Genomic DNA, 20,059 nt, shown 5'->3' on the forward strand with positions numbered 1-20,059 from the left:
ATTTATTTATTTTCATTAAGTACATAGTTACTTATGTAAATTTCATTGATTAATGTTTCACCAAGCATGTATATGGTTTTACAAGAAAAGAAACTTATGTCATGGTTCTAAATATTATTCGGATATACATAGGGACAAGAAAACAAAATATTCACACAGCTTTTTTTAAGAATTGATATCTTTAATTTGGAGAATTTTAGCATAGACCTCTCCAAATAATCATACAAAAAGCATGTTAACATTTCGAATGTGTATTAGTTATTATTTTCAATTTATTTCATGAAACTTCACAAAATTACTGAGTCCTCCATCAAGATTAGTTAACATTTTCCTTTACAAACATTGACTTCATATTTGCATCTACATGGCGGAAAATGATCGCCATTGGATGTCAATTCATACAAACAAAAAGATTAGAGAAGAGAAATAAGAGAAAGTATACAAAGAGAAAAGAGAAAAGTGTCTCATAGACCTCTCCAAATAATCATACAAAAAGCATGTTAACATTTTGAATGTGTATTTTTTATTGTGTATTTTTTCATTATTTTCAATTTATTTCATGAAACTTCACAAAATTACTGAGTCCTCCATCAAGATGTTAACATTTTCCTTTACAAACATTGACTTCATATTTGCATCTACATGGCGGAAAATGTCAATTCATACAAACAAAAAGATTAGAGAAGAGAAATAAGAGAAAGTATACAAAGAGAAAAGAAAAAAAGTGTCGAAACAAATTAATAAAACATAGACACCTCGAATTGTAGATGGTCACAAGTTGTTGCTAGAAATGGGTTAGGTAAAATACAAACTAAAGTCCAATTTTTAAATATGTCAGTCAAAGGAAAATGCGGTGTTGCCAAAATATAGTAAACATTGAAAAGTGTCGAAACAAATTAATAAAACATAGACACCTCGAATTGTAGATGGTCACAAGTTGTTGCTAGAGATGGGTTAGGTAAAATACAAACTAAAGTCCAATTTTTAAATATGTCAGTCAAAGGAAAATGCGGTGTTGCCAAAATATAGTAAACATTATTCAGCCGAACATGACCCTAGTATTTCTTGACGGTAAAAATAGATCGGGCAACATAGTATGGACCTTAAAACATATGCACATATGCATATATTCAACCGAGAAACCCATTCTAGGAGCAACTGTTGACCATCTAAAAGCCAAGAAAAATAAAGGTTTCATGCCCAGGACGGGTTAGGTAAAATACAAACTAAAGTCCAATTTTTAAACATGTCAAAGGAAAATGCGGTGTTGCCAAAATATAGTGAACATTATTCAGCCGAACATGACCCTAGTATTTCTTGACGGTAAAAATAGATCTGGCAACATAGTATGGACCTTACAACATATGCAAATATGCATATATTCAACCGAGAAACCCATTCTAGGAGCAACTGTTGACCATCTAAAAGCCAAGAAAAATAAAGGTTTCATGCCCAGGACCACAATCTGAGTTTTAACTTGGTTTAAACGTAAACCGATTCCATTCAGCAATCTGATTGGCTAGAAAAATTAAAATCAACCAATCGGATTAATCTAATAGTTTATCTTTAAATCAGGTTTAAATTCAGATTGTAGTCCCGGCCAAAGAAAGTGATAAACTAAAGTCCAATTTTTAAACATGTCAGTCAAAGGAAAATGCGGTGTTGCCAAAATATAGTAAACATTATTCAGCCGAACATGACCCTAGTATTTCTTGACGGTAAAAATAGATCTGGCAACATAGTATGGACCTTACAACATATGCAAAATATGCATATATTCAACCGAGAAACCCATTCTAGGAGCAACTGTTGACCATCTAAAAGCCAAGAAAAATAAATGTTTCATGCCCAGGACCACAATCTGAGTTTCAACTTGGTTTAAACGTAAACCGATTCCATTCAGCAATCTGATTGGCTAAAAAAATTAAAATCAACCAATCGGATTAATCTAATAGTTTATCTTTAAATCAGGTTTAAATTCAGATTGTAGTCCCGGCCAAAGAAACTCTGAGTTTTAACTTGGTTTAAACGTAAACCGATTCCATTCAGCAATCTGATTGGCTAAAAAAAAATTAAAATCAACCAATCGGATTAATCTAATAGTTTATCTTTAAATCAGGTTTAAATTCAGATTGTAGTCCCGGCCAAAGAAAGTAGGAAATAAAACCTAGTTTTTTTTTTATGTATTGCAGTCTTTTATAATCATAATGAATAAAATTAAATTAAAAAAAGGTACTTGCTGACACGAATTTTTAATTTTAAAAACGGGGCAAAAATTTAACGTTATTTTGAAATTAATTTTATCGTATTCATGTATTGCAGTCTTTTATAATCATAATGAATAAAATTAAAATAAAAAAAGGTACTTGCTGACACGAATTTTTAATTTTAAAAACGGGGCAAAAATTTAACGTTATTTTGAAATTAATTTTATCGTATTCCTATTTTGTATGTTCGAAGTTAATATTTTACATTTTAAATACTATTCAGTACAACTTATTTCGAGAAGAGGGGAAAACGATTAATGGTGAAAATATTAGGAAATAATACATGTATTAAAAAGAATTAGAAAAGACCTATCTAAAGAATACTTGTTTTAAATGTTTTACAAACATTTTTTTAACTTAACCTTTTGGAATTGATATGATAATAGTTCAACACACACATGTTAGTTTATACATACGAAGTTACTATTTCGATAAATACAATTTTCAGTTCAAATAATAGCAATTAAGAAACTTAACCTTTTGGAATTGATATGATAATAGTTCAACACACACATGTTAGTTTCTACATACGAAGGTACTATTTCGATAAATACAATTTTCAGTTCAAATAATAGCAATTAAGATATTGTTTAGAATAATAAAAACATGAGTGAAAATGGTGGCATTAAAAAGAATTAGAAAAGACCTATCTAAAGAATACTCGTTTTAAATGTTTTACAAACATTTTTTAACTTAACCTTTTGGAATTGATATGATAAATAGTTCAACACACACATGTTAGTTTATACATACGAAGTTACTATTTCGATAAATACAATTTTCAGTTCAAATAATAGCAATTAAGACAATCGCGAGGTGTAGGTAAACTCCATAGGATCACAATAGATAACATCACCTAGGAGTTGTGCATTCAAAATGGTGGCTGGAATTAAACGTACAAGTTGACTATACAAAGGATTAGATCGGATCCGATCTGGCAGCAAAACACCCTAACAAATTATTTATAATACATTTGGACTAAATTCTACCTCACGACCTGCAACCCGAGAGTCACTTTTCATTCTTAGATTGAATACCAACTGAGGAAATGGGTGTATTGAATAGTTCCCGATTGCTTTTAGTATTTTGGGGTTTCTCAGAGTTTATATAGGTTCATAGTAGTGTTGTTCTTCATTCAAGTCTCGGCACAGATCTAGGGTCTGCGCGATGAACTGACCAACGATATGAACTTTCACATTGACCGCCTTCTTAGAGTTGGAGGCTACGAGGATTTCCCGAGAGCCAGTGTTGGTTCCGTTAATAGTAGGACAGAAAGCAGGACCACTCCGGAAGCTAGGTCCTACCCGACTCACTCCAGTGATGAGAAAATATTTATAATACATTTGGACTAAATTCTACCTCACGACCTGCAACCCGAGTGTCACTTTTCATTCTTAGATTGAATACCAACTGAGGAAATGGGTGTATTGAATAGTTTCCGATTGCTTTTAGTATTTTGGGGTTTCTCAGAGTTTATATAGGTTCATAGTAGTGTTGTTCTTCATTCAAGTCTCGGCACAGATCTAAATCGAAATAGTAATTGCCTCCCCCTCGTGTGGGGTCACCACGTTCTTCATTACACAGAGAATGGTTGGACGTTGTATAACTATTTGTATTGGCAGGAGCATAATTGTTCAATAGATTGGCCTGAGCATAGTGGTTGGAGTTCGCCTGAGGCGACACATCGTTGTAGGTAAACTTCCTCGACTTACTTAGAGTACTAACGTTATGTATATTGATATCTTCATCATCCCCCTCCTCGCCATAGAGGGAGCTACTTGAATGTGTCGGATAGGCGTTGCTATGGTTACCGGCCCCGTAGTTCCCATTATACTCGCTAGGACTGTACGCGTTGCTATGGTAACTACCACTACCGTTATTCGCGTACTTTTGTTTGCCCATGCCAGCGTTAGACTTCTTACGGTTTGTATGTTGTTTCTTGAGTGTGGAACGTCGGGAGGCGGTGTTAGTCGAAGGATTACCAGGGTCGTCCATAGAGCTTTCTTGATTGGGCAAGGACGAAGGATCCCCGTGGTATCCTTCGTAGGAGTATTGTCACTCGGCTATCATGATATTATGCACTTGCTCCAGCTTGTACGCAAGTCTTTGCTTCTGTGAGAATGGTATCCTTCGTAGGAGTATTGTCACTCGGCTATCATGATATTATGCACTTGCTCCAGCTTGTACGCAAGTCTTTGCTTCTGTGAGAACTCGTCCTCTTCTAGCGTCACTGTCAGCTGTTCATTGTACTTGGAAGCGTATGTGTAGAGTTCATACAGGGCACAGTTTGTACTGAACTCTGAGTTGTGTAGGCGCGACTCTTCGGCCAGCATTGCATTCATATCCTGATCAGAGATCGCTTGCATGGACTTGATATCTGAATAGTAACGTTCTACCCATTCCTTATAGGCCGGAATATCTTTCGCATACAATAGCTTGGAGCTCGGACTATCCTTACCTAACCTGTGATCACTTGTACTACACGAGTCCATGAATGTCTGCGCCACCACACTCAGACAGGAATCTACAATGTTACTCTTGTGAATATCGAACACAAAGTTGGGATTCTTGATCAAGTTCACCCAAAACCTGAGCGGTAAGGAATTAGACTTCCACGTGTGAACAACTTCTGGATCTGTAATCCCATGGTTCAGCGCCTGATCATCCAGGAAATCAAACATATACTTGATAGCAAGAGGCAGGGCGGACCCTCTGTGTGCTGTACTGAATATTGTCTCAAACAAGTCGTCTACAAACTTCTGCAGGGTGCCCTTGGTCGCCAACAGTCGCGTCAGATAGATCTCAGAGACCATCTTGTTACTTCTCTCTCCTTCCTTCTGGTTGTCACTATCATGATGTTTCACCAGATGCCATTCCTTCGCCATACCGTCATGATCTCTATTCAGAGGCGATGTGTTTCGTCCCATCTTACTCAAGTTCAGTGTTTCATATTTGTCTGTTTTCTCGCTGAGGATGGAGAGGTTGTATTGTTTGGATACCAGGTTGAGACAGCCGCCATCTGGTACTCTGTAGTGGTTCAAGGTGTTCACCTTCTTCCATTCGCCCTCCACCTTGGTAGTTGAATCATAATCATACAGAATGAGACGTCCTGTGTTGCCAGTTCTCCATTCAACATCCACGTGTTCACTTTCTTCCATTCGCCCTCCACCTTGGTGGTTGAATCATAATCATACAGAATGAGACGTCCTGTGTTGCCAGTTCTCCATTCAACATCCAAATCATCTTTACGCGGTCTGAGACTGTATGGTGTAGCGCGATAGATGGTATCCAATGACTTCTCCTTCACCTGAGAGATTGTATCACAATCCAATACTTTGACTCCGATATTCTCATAGCCTCCAATACTCACATAGACGGTCATCGGTTTGAAGTCGATAGCATGTCGAATCAACTTCTCCTCACTGAGAGAATAATATTCTCATAGCCTCCAATACTCACATAGACAGTCATCGGTTTGAAGTCTATCGCATGTCGAATCAATTTCTCCTCACTGAGAGAATATCTCGCTTCTGCTGTGATGGCGTCTACAGGACCTTTGTCTACTTGTTGTTTCATCGCGCGGAACAGAAGGTACAATGGTTCCCCAGCACACTCCCGTAGGAATTTGTACAAGAGGAATGTAAACCAAGAGGACAACATCTTCTCAGCGACACTCTCTGTCCGTCGGAGTAGAAGTTTCGGGTGAGACTTCCCTTCCATACATTTCTCAATGAGTTCGGCAAGCAGTGTCTTGAGTATATCTGTGCAGTATTCCATCTTACTCTGCAGTGTTTCCCTTCCATACATTTCTCAATGAGTTCGGCAAGCAGTGTCTTGAGTATATCTGTGCAGTATTCCATCTTACTCTGCAGTGTTACCATGATGAGGGAGGCCACATTGACTCTGTCTCGCATAGAGAAGTACCGGTTCGATTCCAGGGTGCGGATGAAAAGTAAGAGGAAGGTTTTGTTCTGGATGAGTTGTCCGAAGAGGCGAAGTCCCTTCTCCTTGTGCAGCAGTTCTGGCCGTTCGAACTGTAACACAGCATGGTGTTCACTATTCGGGAACAAGATCATCATAGCGTAGGTTCTATAGTCTAAGAACGGAATACCACCGGATGTCAGATCGCCTGTCAAGTCTGTTATCTCTGTCTGGAGTTCTGCAAACGCTTCCTTACACTCTGCCGCGACGCGTAACTCCAGGATGTCCATCTGTTCCTGCATGTTCTTCAGGACTCGTGTGTTCTCTGTGGATTTCCTTCGGTATGCAATGAGGAACGCGATGAATATAAGGAACAGAATGGTAATGATAGCGATACCCCCATACATTGCTGTCTTGGTGAGCGGACTATTGAGTGCTGCAGGAGGGGAGTAGCTGAGCTTCCCAACTCTGTGGATTTCCTTCGGTATGCAATGAGGAACGCGATGAATATAAGGAACAGGATGGTAATGATAGCGATACCCCCATACATTGCTGTCTTGGTGAGCGGACTATTGAGTGCTGCAGGAGGGGAGTAGCTGAGCTTCCCAATATAGAACTTAAGATTATTCCCTACTATAACAGTCACGTCTGGTAACTCGGCTGTAGACTCATCGTCATCATTCTTGTTAGGCGGTTGTTCTGCTGGAGGTCTGCAGGTGAGTTGTAACCGAGAGACAGACGTGACATTACAGAACCCAGTCCCTATCTTCACAATCACGTCACTCTCTTGTGATGCACGGTCCAGATGTTGTCCGTTAATGGTCAAGTAGTCACTCTTGTAGTACTTAATCTCCTCTGAGAATGGTTCATAGATTGGGTTAGGAAAGAGGAAGTAGGGACTGTTCATTGCGGTATGTGAAAGATTTTACTCACACTTGTCACATTGTCCATTTCAAATCCATAGCTGCCAGCCAGGTGGCTTGATGCTCTATATTTCATCATCTTATCAAGCGCGCCAGTAATAGTAGTGCGGTACAGATCATATGAGTATGTTACTTCATTCACCTCACAGAGTTGACAGAACTTCTTGTCTTGGTAGACGACATGGAAATGTGGCGGATCCTTGATGTATACGGGTGGATTCTTCCCACCACATTGATACGTGTGCCAACCATGCCTGGAACGCATTCTTGGATACTGCATTCCTTGCTCCGGAATTCGATGCCAGCAGTCCACAGAGGCTTCGTATGGTCGGATACGCGGTTGCGTATACTCAGAGGGAACCGCGAAAAACGCGCGTCCCTGTCAAACCTTCATACTGAAGTTTAGCCATTCCGGCTGTCTTCTGACGCAGCGGTTTACGCCATGGTGCCATCTCCCGGCTCACTGATGTAACTGCCGACATGGGAGGATCCATCATGAAGTGCTTCAATAACGAGACCGCGGCGTTCATATGAGACCCAGAGATGTGTAGTATAGTCACCACCCGAGGGTCGAGGCTCCTTGCAGTGGCTGAATACTCTTGATAACCGGGTTACGAACTGATAGTTACTCCTTGCTTTGACCACGGAAGTCTTCTATCTGACAATGACAGGTCCTTCTTAGACGCCACGGGTACAGGGCCATAGACGTGACAGACAATCTGTGTGGTGGCGGTTGTATAAACGTCTCATAGGGTTGACAGGTGACTGCCTGCGACACTCAGCACCTACCCGTATATTATCTTTGAACGTCCGTGCCACCTACCACCCACCGATGCGTGACATTGGTACATGGACCAGACTTGGGTTGGAAAGAAGTTATCTATGGGTTAGGGGACAGTGTGGGTTCCGGTTCAGCCAGGTAACCCATCCCTTGGTCACATTGTTCGATATGTTCACATCCGCTTACTACTGCTGACACCAGCCGCATCCAATTTCTCCCGGGCACGCAGACACAGGCCACAATTGTGGCTAAATCCCGACATCTGGTAAATATTGCACGTGAACTATTGTCCGGATTGTCAAAGCGGCTTAGAGCCTCTAACCAGACTCACAGGCAAACGAGGCGTTGATATTGGATAATCGCGAGGTGTAAGGGTAAACTCCATAGGATCACAATAGATAACATCACCTAGGAGTTGACAGCATTTTATACTATAAGAGTACAGTAGACCTACTCAGCCCACTCCTGGACTCCGAAGGCCTCCACAGGACGAAGACAGCGTGATACATTGCCCTTGGTTGGTGACCGCAGAGCCCTTTTAGTGAGCATCGGAGGTTGAGATTCTTCCGCCGCCGGTACCACTTTCAAAGATGCAACCAGTCAAAGTAGCGTCGCCGTCTTGATCTCACAAACACACAGTAAGTTGTAAACTTCCAGCAAGGGTGTTCTGCTGTATCATGAGTACAACGGTGTCCATCCACACACCAATCACAAGGGAAATCACTCGAGACACACTGGGTACAAGAGGAGTAGGTATTGCAGTCAAAGAACATAAACTTGGTGGTGACAAAATCCGGACCGTTGGAGGATCGTACTGATAGTTTGGCAGTAATATTGTGTTGACCAACTGGGATAGATGGTAGGAAATCTGTGCGAGGTGTAATACATCCGACACCGTTGGTTTTCTTGACGGCTTCTGTGGTGAGAGTTTTCTCTGCTATGGTGAACGCACATAGGAATTGTCCTGGGAGCTTGGGTAGATTCTCAATGGCAAGATCTAGCGTACGTGCCGTGGTACGTTGTAACTGATTAGGCGTGACTGAAGTAATGGTGGTGCAGCGTCCACTCTTGTAGGAGATCCAGGACAGAGGATCCTTGGCAGCATCTTGACAGTCACTACGCAGACTACACTTGTTATCCAGGGAACACCAGCCACAGTAGGGATCCTTCCTGTTCAAACAATCCCAGCATGTCTGTCAGTGACTGAATGGAAGGTATGAGACTTATTTTGGGGGTGTGAATATGTTGACAGATGGATTGACGGATTTGCCTTGGTTTTGGTTAAACTGCGAGAGTAAAGGGACTTTTCAGTCCTATGCTGGCAGAATAAACAAGGCATATTCTGCTACATGAGAGTAAAGGGACTTTTTAGTCCTATGCTGGCAGTATAAACAAGATATTTTTTTATTCTACGTTCCTACGTATTCCATCATCACAACACGGGCCATTGTGCTAGAATAAAGTTCTCTCCCTCTCACTGAAATTTTATTTAAAAAGAGGGGGAAGGAGGAGGAGGAGAAGGAGAAGAAGAAGAAGGAGGAGGAGGAGGAGGAGGAGGAGGAGGAGAAGAATGATATACGTGAGGGAGATCTACGTATTCCATCATCACAACACGGGCCATTGTCGAATAAAGTTCCCTCCCTCTCACTGAAATTTTATCTAAAAAGAGGGGGAGGGAGGAGAAGGAAAAGAAGAAGAAGAAGAAGGAGGAGGAGGAGGAGAAGAATGATATACGTGAGGGAGAGACTAGTTATATGTATATTTTGTATATGCTATACACCATGAGTGGAGGGATTGGGAGAAGGGAAGGGAAGAGGGAGAGAGAGAGAGAGAGAGAGAGGAGAGAGGGTATGTTTGAAAAGCTCTTGGTCTCCCCTAGTCCCTGAGGGACAGACAGAGATATTCAAATAGCGAGGACCTCAATCATATCTCTCTCTCTCCCTCTCTCTCTCTCTCTCTCTCTTGCTCTGTTTCTCTCTCTCTCTCCCCAACTCATATCATACATACTCTCTCTCTCTTCTCGCTGTTTTTCTCTCTCCCTCTCTCTGTTTCTTTCTCTCTCTCTCTCTCTCTCTCCAACTCATATCATACATACTCTCTCTCTCTCTCTCTCGCTCTCTCTCCAACTCATATCATACATACTGAAACTCCCTACTTCTCTCCTTCTACTCCTCCTCCTCCTCCCTCTTTTTCACCTCCCCCTTTTCCCTCCTACTCCTCCTGCTCTTCTTCTTCTTCTTCTCTTCCATAGAGTTTTAGGGCACTGATTAACACACCCACCCTTAGTTTTTGGATTTTTAATCAAAACGTAAAAAAAAAACATACATTGGTATTAATATCTACATACTAACTACATACATTGGTATTAATATCTATACATACTAACTACATACATTGGTATTAATATCTACATACTAAATACATACATTGGTATTAATATCTACATACTAACTACATACATTGGTATTAATATCTACATACTAACTACATAGTACATACATTGGTATTAATATGTACATACTAACTACATACATTGGTATTAATTAAGGAGCGCGGTAGCGCTCCGCCCCGCCAAGTCAAGAAAGTTTGACCGCGCTACTAGAGATATTATACGCGACAGGGAAATTTGTAGGAGATCCAGGACAGAGGATCCTTGGCAGCATCCTGACAGTCACTACGCAGACTACACTTGTTATCCAGGGAGCACCAGCCACAGTAGGGATCCTTCCTGTTCAAACAATCCCAGCATGTCTCGCGTTCCCGTTGTTGGCGACCACGGCCTCACGTACGTTCTGCACAATGTCGGAGATGTTCTGCAGACTGCGCACCGTGCATGTACCTGAGACACACAGAATTAGGATTGGATTAGTATGATACTATGGTACATGTACCTGAGACATAGAGAACGAGGAGTGGATTAGTATGAGATTGTGGTAATAGAGTTTCTTTTATCTGACCAGAGTCCACAAAAATTATTCCCAAGGGCAAGGAAAACCTAGACTCTTCGATAAATGGAGTGACAAAAAATGGACTTCTTGTTAAGGACAAAAAACACAAGATCTCAGGTGAAAAGAAATCTTTTATCAAAGAGGTTTCAGATTAAGGTGATTGAGGAGTGGATTGGTATGAGATTGTGGTAATAGAGGTTCTTTTATCTGACCAGAGTCCACAAAAATTGTTCCCAAGGGCAAGGAAAACCTAGACTCTTCAATAAATGGAGTGACAAAAAAATGGACTTCTTGTTAAGGACAACAAACACAAGATCTCAGGTGAAAAGAAATCTTTTATCAAAGAGGTTTCAGATTAAGATGATATATTTTACAGTCTGGACAAAAACTTTATCTATGTATGAAGCTTCATCCAATTTGGACAATCCACATTATCTAAGTTCGGGGAGACGAAGGGTCAAGGAGATAAGAAAACGACATGGCATATTTTTATTTCGTCAACTTTTAGCCTATCCTTCCCGGATCTCACCATTTCCCACCACATACATGGAATCACGGATTTAGTGCACAGAACACACACAGATTACACATATAGGGAAAAGAGGACATCGTTTTAGAGGGGACAACCCTCCTCCTTCTCCGCTTTCTCCTCCTCCCCCTCCCACCTCCTCTCAAGAGAGAAATAAAATAATAATATTCAAAAACATTATAATTATTTTTCGAAAACTTCCCTCTGGCGCGACGAAAAGTCCCGCACTCCGGGGGGTAAAAATCAGAGTTTGAGGGTGCAAAACTGAATTATTTCTCCCCCCCCCGCCTTCCCTCTCAACACTTCCCCACCTTTTAGTCCCCCTCTCTCCCACTCTCTTTCTCCCCCCCCCTCTCACTCTCGCTGCCTGGTCGAAATTACCACATTTCATGAACAAATCATCACACCCCAACTAGTGGTGTGATCGGACTATCGGAGCCTTGTTTGTTTTGGAGGGTAAGTACGTTTTTCAGTGACGGAATGGCATGAGACTTATGTATTTTGGGGTGTAAATGGCTTGCATGACAGATTTGGAGGGTAAGTCAGACGGTTCATCAGTGACTGACTGGTATGAGACTTTATTGTTTTGTAGAAAACTTATGATACCGAGATCAATGTGATTGCTTAATTTCTTTATCTAATGGTATCTTAAGGCTAAATAAATTGAGAAATAACATTGGTATGAGAGTAATTTGGGGTGTGTGAATATGTTGAATGGATTGACAGATTTGGAGGGTAAGTCGGTAAGTTTATCAGTGACTGAATGGTATGAGGTATGAGACTTTGGTATGAATTTCGGGGGTGTGAAAGATAGCATGACAGATTTGGAGGGTAAGTCGGTAAGTTTATCAGTGACTGAATGGTATGAGGTATGAGACTTTGGTATGAATTTTGGGGTTGTGAAAGGTAGCATGACAGATTTAGAGGGTAAGTCGGTAAGTTTATCAGTGACTGAATGGTATGAGGTATGAGACTTTGGTATGAATTTTGGGGTTGTGAAAGGTAGCATGATATCTACATACTAACTACATAGTACATACTCACACCCAGAGAAACACACACATCAAGGGCCAACTGAGACGTTAGAGTGGTATAGGAGTGACTGTAGGACTGTGCAGGGAGGAGAGGAAGGGGGAGATAGAGAGAAGGAGGAAGAGGAAGAGGACGGGAAGGAGAGAAAAAGGGAGAGGGGAGGGGGAGAAAAATGAGAGAGAGAGAAAGAAAGAAAGAGAGAGAGAAAGAAAGAAAGAAAGAGAGAAAGAGAGAGAGAAAGAAAGAAAGAGAGAGAGAGAGAGAGAGAGAGAGAGAAAGAAAGAGAGAGAGAAGGAGGAGGAGGAAGGAGAGAAAAGAAAAAAGAGGGAGAAGGATAAAGGGGAGGAAGAGACAAATTTAAGGAAGGAAGGACGAAGAGAAATAGGGGGGGGGGGTCGACAACCAGAGGAAAAGAGAAACAATAAATACACGCATAGAGGGGACACAACATTGACACGCACACACGGAGTAAGATTGTCGTAAAATAAAATAATAGACAAATAAAATTGGGGATAATATTTTATTCAAAATTTTCTGAGTGGTAGGAGAAATAAAATAATAGACAAAGAAATTGGGGATAATATTATTTTATTCAATTATTTTATTAATGAGTGGTAGGAAGAAATGGTGCCTCTTTACGTTTTTTGACAAAAACATTGTCATGATTTTCATGAAGCTAAATGTTTTGGGGGGAATTCGTTTTAAATTTTGTATGAATCTTCAATGTTAAGACTTCTAAATTTGGAAAATTTCAATATTTAATACTTCTAAATTTAGAGATTTTAATATTTAAGAGCTTCTAAATTTACCTAGAGATTTGGATATTTAAAAGCTTCTAAATTTAGAGATTTGAATATTTAAAAGCTTCTAAATTTAGAGACTTTAATATTTAAGTTCTAAATTTAGAATTTTTCCATATTTAAGACTTCTAAAATCAGAGATTTTAATATTTGAGGCTTCTAAATTGTGAGAATTTAATAGTTACGTCGGCTTTTTAAACGAAAGTATTTACAAGCGTCTGTACTAGTTCAGTGAAGGAATGTTGAGTATTGCTTTCGCCTATTTTATACCATTATAAGATTAGAACACATTGACTTTCAGCACGGTTCTCCTTTAGATGAGAGGCCAATGAAAAAATGCCATTTTCCCCTTGTCAAACTTCATACTGAGTTTACCATTCCGCTGTCTGTCTGACGCACTGGTTACGCAATGTGCCATCTCCGGCTCCACTGATGTAATGCGACATGGGAGATCATCAATGAATGCTTCAATACGAGACCCGGCGTTCATATGAGACCCAGAGATGTGTAGTATAGTACCACCCGAGCGAGGTCCTTGCAGTGGCTGAATACTCTTGATAACCGGGTCTACGAACTGATAGTTATCCTTGCTTTGACCACGGAAGTCTTCTATCTTGACAATGACAGGGCCTTCTCTAGAGCCACGGGTACCAGGGCCATCGACCTGACAGACAATCTGTGTGGTGCGGTTGTATAAACTCTCATAGGGTTGACAGGTGATGCCTGCGACACTCACACCTCCGTATATATCTTTGAACGTCTTGCCCAGGTTAATACCATTGATCGTGACATTGGTACCTCCCTCCCATGGACCAGACTTGGGTTGGAACGAAGTTATCTCTGGGTTAGGACAGGTGTGGTTCCGGTTCAGCCAGGTACCCAATCCCTTGTCACATTGTTCGAATATTTCACATCGCTTACTACTCTGACACCAGCCGCATCCATATTTCTCCGGTAACGCCAGACACAGGCCGCAATTGTTGGCTAAATCCCGACATCTGTAAATATTCACGTGAACATTGTCCGGATTGTCAAGCGGCTTAGAGCCTCCCCAGATCACAGCAAACGAGGCGTTGATATTGGATAATCGCGAGGTGTAGGTAAACTCCATAGGATCACAATAGATAACATCACCTAGGAGTTGTGCATTCACACTGGTGACACGACCTTCAATGTTGAACTGACACACAAACCTGGTCTGCGCGATGAACTGACCAACGATATGAACTTTCACATTGACCGCCTTCTTAGAGTTGGAGGCAACACAGGCCGCAATTGTTGGCTAAATCCCGACATTTGTAAATATTCACGTGAACATTACCCGGATTATCAAGAGGCTTAGAGCCTCCCCAGATCACAGCTAACGAGGCGTTGATATTGGACAATCGCGAGGTGTAGGTAAACTCCATAGGATCACAATAGATAACGTCACCTAGGAGTTGTGCATTCACACTGGTGACGCGACCTTCAATGTTGAACTGACACACAAACCTGGTCTGCGCGATGAACTGACCCACGATATGAACTTTCACATTGACCGCCTTCTTAGAGTTGGAGGCTACGAGGATTTCCCGAGAGCCAGTGTTGGTTCCTTTAATAGTAAAAATCAATTCCCAGGGACTTGAGGATAGAAAAAATACACATAATAATTTATTATGTACATACTTAATTACATAAATAATGTATTAACTAATTGAATATACATATGCATTTATTTTTATGTAAATTGATTCTACATGTGTAAAATCTGAATCATGAAATAAATATTCGTGGTTGAGTCTTTCCACAATTTTCGTGGCTATCACTACATTACTACTAGATTGCCCAACATGTACCTATATTTATGGATTTTTATAAATTGATGTTTATAAATTCATTCACAGGTACATCAATTTTTACTTTCCTTATCCTATAGGAAGGAAAGTATTGTAATCGGGTCAAATTTTCGATGGTCAGGTTTTAGTGCCAAAACGCGTTTTGAGGTCCCTAGAGCCTAAATCCAAAGTTTCAGTACAGTCAATAGGTACCTACATCAATTTTTATATATTCAGTCATACCTTTCTTCATGAACAAGGGGCTATTCAAGTTTTCAACACTTTTATTTTCTCCAAACTTTTAGCCAGGCGTGATACCCACTCGGCCGCGGAGGTTGTTTTCACTCAGCTTAATATCCGAGTACCTAGGTGGGCCATATATCACATCAAGCTCTACAGTTCACTGAACTACTGGTCCCTGGGAGGTCCCAAAACACAGAACCTTCAAACTTGGAACCCTAAACAGCATGTCTTGTACACCTTACACTCCTGAACCTTCACCTTGGACACACGTCTCTCTGTCATCACATACAAGTGCATCGCCTTCGAGTCAAGATGCAGATCTGCATTCACCGTCATGTTCTCATCAACTTTCACATCCCCATACTCGATAGCAATGGATGATGTTTCCACCACGACCTTCTTCAAATGTCCGGTGTCTGTGCCGATGAACACGACCGTGTAGTCTCCAGTGGAAGTGGCAGCCACAGCCGTACAGCGGACACTGAAGTTCAACACGGCAACTGCTTCTATCGGATTCTCACCACCCAGAGGTGTGTTCACATCAAGACCACAGAAGTCTTCGCCTATGGTTTGCAGTTTGGTTTGAACACACGGATGTGCGGGTGATATAAAGTCCAATCCTCTGTTCCCTTGTCCGGAGAAACATGTCTTGATGTTCTGCATGAACTTACGTCGGATAGAAGCCAAGGGATAAATACACAGTGCAGAACTATTCTTCGGTCTGTTAGAACCTTCCCCATCGGGCGCTTCACTTTCAGCAAACACAGCAAACAGGACATCATCCTGAGCCGTAATACCTAAATCTCCAGCTAGATCTGACCCAGGCTTGCCCACAAACCCTGCCTGTACAAGATTATACTGTTTGCCGCTGTTACTATTACACGTGATGGGGATCTCGGTGTAGCTGTAATAGTTGGAATCATCGTGACAAATGCGGACCAGCTTAGAAATGTAAAACGAGGTGCCTATGTTCGACTTGAGTTGTGTCGTCAAGAAATAGGAGAATCCTTCACTGCTAAACCCGTACACATAGTTGATGATATATCGTTCCCGAGCGAGGTTATTGACAAACATACGCGTGCCTGTTGTCACTGCTGAATCTGCTATCTGGAACATCCTTTCTGGATCTAGAGAGCGGGATGCAATGCTAGGGACTTCGGAGCGATAGGGGGAGTTACCGGTAAATGTGACGCCCACATACATGACGTGGGTACTCGGGGGTTTGGGAGGTCCGGGCGCAATGAACGCAAAGGTCGATGCGTTCCCGTTGTTGGCGACCACGGCCTCACGCACGTTCTGCACAATGTCGGAGATGTTCTGCAGACTGCGCACCGTGCATGTACCTGAGACACACAGAATTAGGATTGGATTAGTATGATACTATGGTACATGTACCTGAGACTGAGAATGAGGAGTGGATTAGTATGAGATTGTGGTGTGGTAATAGAAGTTCTTTTATTTGACCAGAGTCCACAAAAATTGTTCCCAAGGGCAAGGAAAACCTAGACTCTTAGATAAATGGAGTGACAAAAAAATGGACTTCTTGTTAAGGACAAAAAACACAAGATCTCAGGTGAAAAGAAATCTTTTATCAAAGAGGTTTCAGATTAAGCTTCGTCCAATTTGGACAATCCACATTATCTAAGTTCGGGGAGACGAAGGGTCAAGGAGATAAGAAAACGACATGGCATATTTTTATTTCGTCAACTTTTAGCCTATCCTTCCCGGATCTCACCATTTCCCACCACATACATGGAATCACGGATTTAGTGCACAGAACACACACAGAACATCACAGATTACACATATAGGGAAAAGAGGACATCGTTTTAGAGGGGACAACCCTCCTCCTTCTCCGCTTTCTCCTCCTCCCCCTCCCACCTCCTCTCAAGAGAGAAATAAAATAATAATATTCAAAAACATTATAATTATTTTTCGAAAACTTCCCTCTGGCGCGACGAAAAGTCCCGCACTCCGGGGGGTAAAAATCAGAGTTTGAGGGTGCAAAACTGAATTATTTCTCCCCCCCCCGCCTTCCCTCTCAACACTTCCCCACCTTTTAGTCCCCCTCTCTCCCACTCTCTTTCTCCCCCCCCCTCTCACTCTCGCTGCCTGGTCGAAATTACCACATTTCATGAACAAATCATCACACCCCAACTAGTGGTGTGATCGGACTATCGGAGCTTTACACTCTGCCGCGACGCGTAACTCCAGGATGTCCATCTGTTCCTGCATATTCTTCAGGACTCGCGTGTTTTCTGTGGATTTCCTTCGGTATGCAATGAGGAACGCGATGAATATAAGGAACAGGATGGTAATGATAGCGATACCCCCATACATTGCTGTCTTGGTGAGCGGACTATTGAGTGCTGCAGGAGGGGAGTAGCTGAGCTTCCCAATATAGAACTTAAGATTATTCCCTACTATAACAGTCACGTCTGGTAACTCGGCTGTAGACTCATCGTCATCATTCTTGTTAGGCGGTTGTTCTGCTGGAGGTCTGCAGGTGAGTTGTAACCGAGAGACAGACGTGACATTACAGAACCCAGTCCCTATCTTCACAATCACGTCACTCTCTTGTGATGCACGGTCCAGATGTTGTCCGTTAATGGTCAAGTAGTCACTCTTGTAGTACTTAATCTCCTCTGAGAATGGTTCATAGATTGGGTTAGGAAAGAGGAAATAGGGACTGTTCAGTTTGCTGGAAAGATTCCTCACACTTGTCACATTGTCCATTTCAAATCCATACTCCAGCTGTTCTGGATGCTCTTCATCAATCTTATCAAGCGCGCCAGTAATAGTAGGTGCTGTACAGATCATATAGTTGTTACTCATCACCTCACAGGAGTTGACGAACTTCTTGTCCTTGTAGACGACATAGATGTGCGGATCCTTGATGTATAGGAGATTCTTCCCCACCACATTGATACGTGTGCCACCTGCCGGGAATCCCTTGGGATACTTCAATCCTTGTCCGGATTGTATGCCAGAGTCCACAGAGTCTATGGTCGGATCTTCTACATACTCGTAGAGGGAACCGTCGAAGAACCGCGTACCCTTGTCAAACTTCATACTGAGTTTACCATTCCGCTGTCTGTCTGAAGCACTGGTTACGCAATGTGCCATCTCCGGCTCCACTGATGTAATGCGACATGGGAGATCATCAATGAATGCTTCAATACGAGACCCGGCGTTCATATGAGACCCAGAGATGTGTAGTATAGTACCACCCGAGCGAGGTCCTTTTGTCTGTCTGACGCACTGGTTACGCAATGTGCCATCTCCGGCTCCACTGATGTAATGCGACATGGAAGATCATCAATGAATGCTTCAATACGAGACCCGGCGTTCATATGAGACCCAGAGATGTGTAGTATAGTACCACCCGAGCGAGGTCCTTAACTCATATCATACATACTCTCTCTCTCTTCTCGCTCTGTTTCTCTCTCTCCCTCTCTCTGTTTCTTTCTCTCTCTCTCCAACTCATATCATACATACTCTCTCTCTCTCGCTCTCTCTCCAACTCACATCATACATACTGAAACTCCCTACTTCTCTCCTCCTCCTCCCTCTTTTTCATCTCCTCCCTCTTTTTCCTCCTACTCTTCTTCTTCTTCTTCTCTTCCATAGAGTTTTTAGGGCACTGATTAACACACCCACCCTTAGTTTTTGGATTTTTAATCAAAATGTAAAAAAAAAAAAAAAAAAAAAAAAAACATTGGTTTTAAGTCTTTCATCCACTGAATCAAAGTAAATTTTCGCTTATGCCACAGGTGATCTCTAGTGACTTACAAGGAACTACTCAGACTGAGAGTACACCGAAATAATAAAAACTTTGACAATACTGGGAATCAAACCCGGAACCTCCAGAGTACAATCCCAGCGGGGTACCCACTCAACTGCTTGGTGACGGTTGGTGGTGAAAACGTACATTATTACGGAATAACGGAACATACAAGATACAAGTATTTATTCAACACTTAATTTTACGAGTGTTGACACAAATCAGGAAAGTGATTAATACAAACAAGTGTTACAACTGTACTTTACATACACATGTAACACACACTCTCTCTCTCTCTCTTCACACCTATTTGAATAGAAAGAAAAGAACTGGGGGGGAGAGAGAATAAAACAGGGAGAGAGAACAAGAGGAGGAGAATAATAGAGGGAGAGGAGAGGGAAAGGGTGAGAGGAGGAGAGAACAAGAGGCAGGGGAATATTATTATACCGTCCCTCCTCCATTATTATACCGTCCTCTCTTTCTCTACCTTTCTAATAATTTCCTTTTCCTTTCTCCCTCTCTCCATTTTCGTAATGTCCTTTCTCTCTCCCTCTCCCATTATTGTACCACGCTTTCTCTCTCTCCAATTTCTGTAATTTCCTCTCTCTCTCTCTCCCTCCCTCCCATTTCTGTGATTTCCCCTCTCTCTCTCTCCCATTTCTGTAATTTCCCCCTCTCTCCTATTCTGTAATTTCCCCCCTCTCTCTCTCCCATTTGTGATTTCCCCTCTCTCTCTCCCATTTCTGTAATTTCCCCCCCCTCTCTCTCCTATTCTCATAATGTCCTTTCTCTTTTCATTGCTATATTTTTTTTTTATTTCTCGCTAGTTGAGCTCATGCCAAGTTCCGTTTCCTAAATTACCACCACACCAGTGTAAATATTTTAACAAATTAATAAAAATTAAAAAAAAAAAAAAAAAAAAAAAAAACATCACAATGAATACTAATGTTGTAAAAAAAATAATAAAAATAGTGAGAATGAATTTCTCTCTCCCTCCCTCTCTCTCTCTCTCTCTCA

At 41.5% G+C, this 20,059-nt stretch overlaps 2 protein-coding genes and 2 long non-coding RNA genes across 4 annotated transcripts; 1 reads left to right on the forward strand and 3 right to left on the reverse strand.

Annotated features, from left to right (window-relative positions):
* The first annotated feature begins 470 nt into the window (after positions 1 to 470).
* On the forward strand, positions 471 to 1,604 carry LOC113468794. Its single transcript, XR_003392417.1, has 3 exons — positions 471 to 724; positions 885 to 958; positions 1,215 to 1,604. It is a non-coding gene; the product is annotated as an uncharacterized LOC113468794 (long non-coding RNA).
* A 707-nt stretch (positions 1,605 to 2,311) lies between these two features.
* Positions 2,312 to 2,885, reverse strand: LOC113468795. Its single transcript, XR_003392418.1, has 2 exons — positions 2,745 to 2,885; positions 2,312 to 2,629 (listed from the first exon to the last, which is right to left on the reverse strand). It is a non-coding gene; the product is annotated as an uncharacterized LOC113468795 (long non-coding RNA).
* A 264-nt stretch (positions 2,886 to 3,149) lies between these two features.
* On the reverse strand, positions 3,150 to 4,293 carry LOC103512562 (putative uncharacterized protein DDB_G0282133). Its single transcript, XM_017445455.2, has 2 exons — positions 3,789 to 4,293; positions 3,150 to 3,418 (listed from the first exon to the last, which is right to left on the reverse strand). The coding sequence occupies exons 1-2, from the start codon at positions 4,260 to 4,262 to the stop codon at positions 3,371 to 3,373; spliced, it is 522 nt and encodes a 173-aa protein (XP_017300944.1). The 5' UTR covers positions 4,263 to 4,293; the 3' UTR covers positions 3,150 to 3,370.
* On the reverse strand, positions 3,926 to 19,056 carry LOC103512566 (plexin A3-like; the record flags this gene model as incomplete). The annotated part of the gene is made up of 15 exons (XM_026825996.1): positions 3,926 to 4,306; positions 4,396 to 5,317; positions 5,416 to 5,685; positions 5,727 to 5,975; positions 6,050 to 6,597; positions 6,759 to 7,087; positions 7,201 to 7,365; positions 7,551 to 7,700; positions 8,490 to 9,085; positions 10,649 to 10,731; positions 10,784 to 10,844; positions 13,542 to 14,483; positions 14,518 to 14,821; positions 15,473 to 16,601; positions 19,051 to 19,056. Coding segments are annotated over 14 exons (5,738 nt in total), but the record flags the coding sequence as incomplete, so codon positions are not given.
* Between the last annotated feature and the right edge of the window lie 1,003 nt (positions 19,057 to 20,059).

This window comes from Diaphorina citri, unplaced genomic scaffold (genome assembly GCF_000475195.1).
Source record: "Diaphorina citri unplaced genomic scaffold, Diaci psyllid genome assembly version 1.1 scaffold852, whole genome shotgun sequence".
NCBI classification, from domain to species: domain Eukaryota; kingdom Metazoa; phylum Arthropoda; class Insecta; order Hemiptera; family Psyllidae; genus Diaphorina; species Diaphorina citri.